The sequence below is a fragment of the Myxine glutinosa genome, chromosome 3, assembly GCF_964187855.1.
Source record: "Myxine glutinosa chromosome 3, kmMyxGlut1.1, whole genome shotgun sequence".
Taxonomy (NCBI): Eukaryota; Metazoa; Chordata; class Myxini; order Myxiniformes; family Myxinidae; genus Myxine; species Myxine glutinosa.
The window spans coordinates 182,232,786-182,240,698 of record NC_136263.1 but is presented as its reverse complement, the minus strand read 5'-3'; the positions used below and the strand labels follow the sequence as shown (position 1 = coordinate 182,240,698).

The 7,913-nt window shown below is 48.7% G+C and overlaps 1 protein-coding gene across 5 annotated transcripts in view; it reads left to right on the top strand.

Annotated features, from left to right (window-relative positions):
- Positions 1–1,763: 1,763 nt before the first annotated feature.
- The window catches only part of LOC137423008 (axin-1-like), a 96,882-nt gene continuing 90,732 nt past the window's right edge, over positions 1,764–7,913 (top strand). The window contains exons 1-3 of one of the 5 annotated variants that reach the window (XM_078774801.1): positions 1,767–2,125; positions 5,495–6,051; positions 6,166–6,305. In XM_078774801.1, coding sequence (XP_078630927.1) covers positions 5,563–6,051; positions 6,166–6,305 — 629 coding nt within the window. In that variant the 5' untranslated portion in view covers positions 1,767–2,125; positions 5,495–5,562. Of the gene's footprint in view, positions 2,126–5,494; positions 6,306–7,913 lie in introns of all 5 variants that reach the window. The other 4 variants (XM_078774802.1, XM_068109756.2, XM_078774800.1 and 1 more) reach the window with 4 other exon arrangements.

Genomic DNA, 7,913 nt, shown 5'->3' with positions numbered 1-7,913 from the left:
CCACTTTGCCTGGAGATCTTCTCCTGCAGACCCACCATGATGGGGACACGTCCACCTCGCCCAGCGATCTTCTCCTGCAGACCCATCATTGTGGAGACACGACCACCTCACCCGGCGATCTTCTCCTGCAGACCCACCATGGTGGGGACATGACCACCTCACCCGGCGATCTTCTCCTGCAGACCCACCATGGTGGGGACACGACCACCTCGCCCGGCGATCTTCTCCTGCAGACCCACCATGATGGGGACACGTCCACCTCGCCCAGCGATCTTCTCCTGCAGACCCATCATGGTGGGGACACGTCCACCTCGCCCGGCGATCTTCTCCTGCAGACCCACCATGGTGGGGACACGACCACCTCGCCCGGCGATCTTCTCCTGCAGACCCACCATGGTGGAGACACGACCACCTCACCCGGCGATCTTCTCCTACAGACCCACCATAGTGGGGACACGACCACCTCACCCGGCGATCTTCTCCTGCAGACCCACCATGGTGGGGACACGACCACCTCACCCGGAGATCTTGTCCTGCAGACCCACCATGATGGGGATACGTCCACCTCGCCCGGCGATCTTCTCCTGCAGACCCATCATGGTGGGGACACGACCACCTCACCCGGCGATCTTCTCCTGCAGACCCACCATGATGGGGACACGTCCACCTCGCCCGGCGATCTTCTCCTGCAGACCCATCATGGTGGGGACACGACCACCTCACCTGGCGATCTTCTCCTGCAGACCCATCATGGTGGGGACACGACCACCTCACCCGGCGATCTTGTCCTGCAGACCCACCATGGTGGGGACACGACCACCTCGCCCGGCAATCTTCTCCTGCAGACCCACCATGATGGGGACACGTTCACCTCGCCCGGCGATCTTCTCCTGCAGACCCATCATGGTGGGGACACGACCACCTCACCCGGCGATCTTCTCCTGCAGACCCACCATGATGGGGACACGTCCACCTCGCCCGGCGATCTTCTCCTGCAGACCCATCATGATGGGGACACGACCACCTCACCCGGCGATCTTCTCCTGCAGACCCACCATGATGGGGACACGTCCACCTCGCCCGGTGATCTTCTCCTGCAGACCCACCATGGTGGGGACACGTCCACCTCGCCGGGCGATCTTCTCTTGAAGACCCACCATGGTGGGGACACGTCCACCTCGTCCGGCGATATTCTCCTGCAGACCCACCATGGTGGGGACACGACCACCTCGCCTGGCGATCTTCTCCTTGCAGACCCACCATGGTGGGGACACGACCACCTCGCCCAGCGATCTTCTCCTTGCAGACCCACCATGATGTGGACACGTCCACCTCGCCCGGCCATCTTCCACAAATACCTTTAACGTTTAGTCAACCATTTCATGAGCAATTCCCCACACCTGCTCGGAAATGCACCCCGTCATGAAGGTCCATCAAGGTGTTTACGTGAAAAAGTAATTAATAAACACGTTGCCTCATCGAGTTTGGTATCTCATGCCCTGTTCGTGGTTGTGGATGCAAAGGGAGGGGGGGCAGCGGGGGGGGGGGGGGAGGGAGGGAAAGTGGGGTGAGTTGTTATTCTGGGTGAAAGATGGGGGTTTAATGGATCCCCATGAGCGTGACCGTCGGTCTTGCACCGGTTCGGGACCTTTTTCCCATCAATTTGCGGAGCGTTCATTGGGGCGGCTCAGCAAAGGTTTCCCGCGCTCTGCGAGGCCCACCCGCGGAGCGAGAGGCGGAGAGTCCTTTTGGCGGAGCCAGGGAGGGGGTTGGGCCCCGGGATGGGGGAGATAGAAGAAGAGTGAGCGTGAAGCTGGAGAAGAAGAAAAGGCAAGGCCGTTATGATCGAGCAGCAACTTTTACAACAACCTTACCGGTGCGAGGCAAGCCGAGGAGTCTGCTCCCGCCATTAATCCCGGGGTCTCTCCGGGGGAACACCGAACCATATAGAAGGAGACCCCGTAGAACGCTCCGTCTGCCATCGAGGGATGATGAGCTTTCATTGCAAGACCGGAGGGAGCACATGGAGAAGGCACGGCGAGGGTCGGTGCCACTGAAGACCTTACTCTGCGTGCAAGACCTCCCGGCAGGTGCATCTCCAGGTGGCAGAGCAGCACGTGTTTAGGTAAGTCGAGCGATGCCCCGTGCCCCCAAGATGGGACCCGGTTCTTACCAACGGCATCTGTTGATCCACAGGCAGTTCAGATGGGTCATGGGTGACCCTTGTAGATTCGATTAGTGACGTCACGGATTATCCAACGTTATTGCATTTCGATCCGTTGGATAAAACATCTTTTTTTTCTTTTTTTTTTTGTGTACAAGATCGAGGCTCGTGAAAGAGCGAACATTAATCACACAAAAAGTGAAACCAACACATAAAACACAAAAAACAAGGGGAGCGGTAGACATTGAGGTAGATCTTGCGTGTTATATTAAGCGACCTCGTATTAAAAGGTCCATTTCCGAGATGGTCTTCGTAACACATGACGTTCTGAAATGTCGGGTGGAGCAGGTTAAATATTCCTAATGAACTTCTTGAAAAGTCAGTTATTCCCACATGGCGTTGGCAGGCTTTCACGAACTGGCTGGCCAGGCCTGTCGTTCGACGAAGTTTATGCAAGAAATTTGGAATTTGTTCAGGGTGCCGGCGATAGCTCGCCTACTCTTCGCGAAGGACACCGTGGAATCTTTAAAGTCCACCAACTAATGCCGGTAGACGGGACGCCCGTTTACCCGAGGGACAGCACACACATTGATGGATCAACCTGTGAAACATCAGATGGCAGTTTATAGCCGGAGGTGAGTGTGCGTACCTCTAGGCCATTCTGCCACCCATAACTATTCCTAATAAGCAAATACTCCTAAATAATAATAAAATATTTATAAAAACATCCTGAATTTCCATTTCATGGAAATTTTCCATGAAATGGAATTGATTGCTGAGTAGGTATATCTCCAGTTTGAGGAGATAATCGATCACATGGTGTCCTTTAACACAAGTATTGGCTTTCTGGTGCATATTCATTGGAAACTTTCATAAACTTGGGATGGAACTTTCAGATCATAAATACACGATCCTACCCAAAGTTACGGGACACCTTTTACAGTTGAGAGGTATCTATCTGGTTTTCACGACCATGTCATCGATAAATAGCCTAGGAACAGTTTCGGTGTCCCAGAGGAAGGAGTTAACGGAGTTCCAACGAGAATCGATCATTCCGAGAGTCCGTGGCACCTCCATCAGGATTATTCCACCAGCAAATCCCCAAATCAACCAGAGGGACCATGATGGACCATCAAAGTCATCTCAAGTGGAAAGATTCACAGTATTGATTGATAAGCACCAATATGTATGTCAACAAAGCCATTCCAATGAGATCCATAATATATCAGGCCATGTCAAGCGAGGAAGCAGCACACACCGTTATTGAGGTCTTTGGTATGACTAGACCAGGTTTGAACCACCGAGCTCCCAGATTCAGAGAGCAGCACTCGAACCATTACTCCACCGAGTGTGGTGGTCCCTTTGGTTGTTTCATGGGCAAGACTTGACTTAAGTTAGGTAAAACTTTCATAATGTAACTATCAGGTTTGGGAAGCCAATGGAATGTTCATCGAGCCATGCATTCCAGGGATGACAGGATAGAGCAGCTGCACGCAAGTCCCTTATCAATGAGATCAATGCACGAGATGGCATGGCCTGGTACAACGAGTGGATATCCCGGGGCATCGAAACGTGGAAACGAGTTTTCTGGAGCAAACAGCCCTGGCACACATTGTTAGGGGCTCACGGCAGTATGTGTGGGATGTGTTTGAACATAGATTAAAGACTCGACAACGAAGAAGAGAAAACTCTGAAAGAACTCAGGGGACGTGTTCCACGAACGTCATTGGAGTATCTTATCTCCAGCCGATAAGACCGGTAGCAGGTGTTCGATTAAATGGTCCAGGTTCTGATTTAGCTCGGTAAGGCACACACGCAAAGCTTACTTTGTAGTCAATAAAATCGTGTCCCATTACTTTTGTTAGGATAGCGTATAAATATTATGGCTGTCAATGGTACAAGTTGCTTGGAGAACTTGCAACTATTCAATATTTATCAATCAATATTTACTATTCTCGAGTTCAACTATTAATCGATGTAGTTGTTGTTATTGTATAGCCCCGGACAGTTCTCTCAAAAAAGCTGGCGGCATGGAGACAGCCGATTGATCTCCCGAGAGCGGCCCAGAGATTCCCCCCCCCCCCACCCCCCCACATATAGGATGATGTACCCACGCCTTCACAAAGTCGGGGCCACGACAAAGTTAGAGAGAGAGACAAGAGGGAAAGGGCCGGTCCATGGGGACCGGAGAGACAAGAGGGAAAGGGTCAGTCCATGGGGACCGGAGAGACGAGAGGGAAAGGGTCAGTCCATGGGGACCGGAGAGACGAGAGGGAAAGGGTCGGTCCATGGGGACCGGAGAGACAAGAGGGAAAGGGTCGGTCCATGGGGACCGGAGAGACAAGAGGGAAAGGGCCGGTTCATGGGGACCGGAGAGACAAGATGGAAAGGGCGGGTCCATGGGGACCGGAGAGACAAGAGGGAAAGGGCCGGTCCATGGGGACCGATTGGCACTCTGACCGTGACCGCGTTGCCCTGACAAATCCGGGCAACAGCGAAGAATGAGCCAACCCACCTGTTGTTATTACAACAGTACGATAGGGTCTCAAAGTCAAGACCCGAAGATCTTAAGGCAGCCACCTTAACCGCTAAGCCAACACCAGGTTTGTGAAACACAGTTGGAAATTGTCTCCCACATATCCACGTCTTTTGAAATCCTTGAATATGTTCAACTCAAAATAAAGTACAAACAAAATAATAGTAATCCCACCAAATACTTAGCTCTTGATATTGTGATCCCACATTGAAATCTCCGATACCGTGTCGATCGAGAACTTAAAGGTGGTGCAAGAAAAAGTAAAACAACCAACTCATCCCCAACTACCGAATGGAATCGCGAACCGTTCACTCCCCTGGGCCCAGGCTGGAGCCTTGCCAAGCGAGTTACGTTGCATCGAGCTTTCATGTTGCTCGACTGCTTTGTGTTTCCACATCGGAGGTACATATTGCTTTTGGCTCCGGGTCCTTTAGATACCACGAGTATACAGCGGAAACTTTGTTCCTGTTCCGTCTCGTTTGTGCTTCTCTAGCTCACAGTTAGTATACATGGGCAGCGCGTCCCTTTGATGCGGAAAACATCCCCCTTTTTTCTCTGCCAAAAATTCTTTGTTGGCAACTGCGATCACAGACTATCTCTGTAGCACTTCAGTTACATTTTTTGTTTCTCTGGTACCAGTTGAATGTGCTTGGATGTTCAGTACCAGCTATTCGGGCTTCTCTTCTTGCGAAATACTTCATTCGTGGCACGTCACTCACTGAAGTTTATGTTGTTTATTCAAAGTATCTGGCTGGCTCTGTAATGTCGTCCTTACAAAAAATCTTCTGTTTCAGAAACAGCTGGAATGGCCTTTCACTGAGGATAACACACCTTTTGTTGGCTTTCCGAGCTGGGTGAGGATATGAGCTGCCTTTTTGTTGAAAGCGCTCCTCGACCTCCAGTTCCTGGCGAGGAAGGCAAGCATGTCGTTGAAGAGGAAAAGCTTGCGATTGCTCAGGATTGTAAGAAGTTTGAACTGGAGGTGCTTTCTTGGCGGCGGTCGAGCGAGGCGGAAGGTCGTGCCTCGCCCACAAGTTGTGCTGGGTGGACCGATTCGCTGCGCTCGTTGCTCGACAACGGCGATGGAACGAGCATCTTCCAGGCCTTCCTCGAGCGGAATGGCCGTGGAAGTTTGCTCGACTTTTGGTTCGCTTGCAGCGGTTATCGCAAGCTGGACCCGACCGGTGGCCGTAGGCCTCGGGCTGCCAGGGCGATCTACAAACACTTCGTCGCACTTGGAGTCGTCGCCTCTGAGCTGCGACCTGGAACACGTACGATGGTGCGAGAGAGGCTGACCGGTCAGCCGGGTGATGGCAGACTTTTTGACGACGCGCAGGGTGAAATCCAGGCCGTACTGGCATCTCACGACTTCCCGACCTTCCTTAAATCTGAACTGTTTTCTTCATATGTTGACCACACGAGCAACGGTGGTCCCAACCTGCATAACAAGACTGACTTTCTGCAGACGTGCCTGAAAAATGGACTGGATCCCGAGAAGGTGAAAACTTCGACTGAAAGGGAGCCATCGCTAGAGGAAGACCAGCAAGCTTCACATCTGGAAGGGGGTTGCCTGAAAAAATGCTCCCTGTGGCAGAAACGTTTTAGGTAAGTCCTCATCTTTAACTTTTCTCGCGACATCATGCATCATTCCAAGAGACCAGGGTTTGATGCCGGAAGGCATTGCAGACGTGTGTAGTTCCATCTGCGTGCTCTGTCTCAGCCATGACATGACTTCCTTGTGCAAACATACATTTCACATAACTTACGAATGTTAGAATGTTTGTACGAACCCATATATGACCTCCATTTTTAGAGTCACGCATGTCATGGCCAGAGCTAGTAGTGGCGTTGTTATAATTGCCATGGTTCCTCAATAATGGTCTACTTATTACATAGGCACAAGGTGGGCTAAAATGAGAAAATGAAAGTTGCGAATAGGAAAAGAATGAAAGATGATAGGAGGGTTAAGGGAATGTGGGAGTTGATGTGGAGAGAAAATAAGAGTAAATGGGAGGGAGTGTGGGCAGGTGTCTCCAACCACCATGTTTGTCCGTGTAATGAATAGATAGCCACATGAACCGTAGATTATTGTCAGCGGTTAACAGGCTGATAGGTTCTTGTCTCAAGGAGGTAAATTGTAAATTACTGTCTGTCACAAACAGGTCTAGAAATGCTAGCCTGCTGTTACTTTTAAGCAGTTAATCAGCTTCAATATTTGGCTATGTTCGTCTGTGATACAATGAAGAAGAAGAACCCTTCTAACCCACCGTCTTTAGTTCTGAAGAGTTGTAAAGGGTAATTATAATGGGTTGTACAGGGTAATTCTAATGGGTTGTAATGTTTAATTCTAATGGGTTGTAATGTTTAATTCTAATGGGTTGTAAAATTTAATTCTAATGGGTTGTAAAGGGTAATTCTAATGGGTTGTAAAGGGTAATTATAATGGTTTGTAAAGGGTAATTCTAATGGGTTGTAATGTTTAATTCTAATGGGTTGTAAAGTTTAATTCTAATGGGTTGTAAAGGGTAATTATAATGGGTTGTAAAGGGCAATTCTAATGGGTTGTAAAGGGTAATTATAATGGTTTGTAAAGGGTATCTCTAATGGATTGTAAAGTTTAATTCTAATGGGTTTTAATCGGTAATTCTAAAGGGTTCTAATGGGTAATTCTAAAGGATTTTAATGGGTAATTCTAAAGGGTTCTAAAGAGTAATTCTAAAGGGTGCTGAAGTGAAATTTTAGACTGTTCTAAAGGGTAATTCTAAAAGGTTCTAAAAGGGTCATTCTAAAAGGTTCTAAAGGGTCATTCTAAAAGGTTGAAAAGGGTAATTCTAATGGAATAAAATGGGTAATTCTAATGGGTTCTAATGGGTAATTCTAAAAGGTTCTAATGGTAATTCTAAAGTGTGCTAAAATGTAATTCTAGACTGTTCTAAAGGTTAATTCTAATGGAATAAAATGGGTAATTCTAATGGGTTCTAATGGGTAATTATAAAGGGTTCTAAAGTGAATTTATATAAGGTTCTAATGGGTAATTCTAAAGGGTTCTAAAGTGAAATTTTAGACTGTTCTAAAGGATTCTAATGGGTAATTTTAAAGGGTGCTAAAGTGTAATTATATAAGGTTCAAATGGGTAATCCTAAAGGGTTCTAAAGTCTAATTATATAAGGTTCTAATGGGTAATTCGAAAGGTTCCAAAGGTTTCTAAAGGGT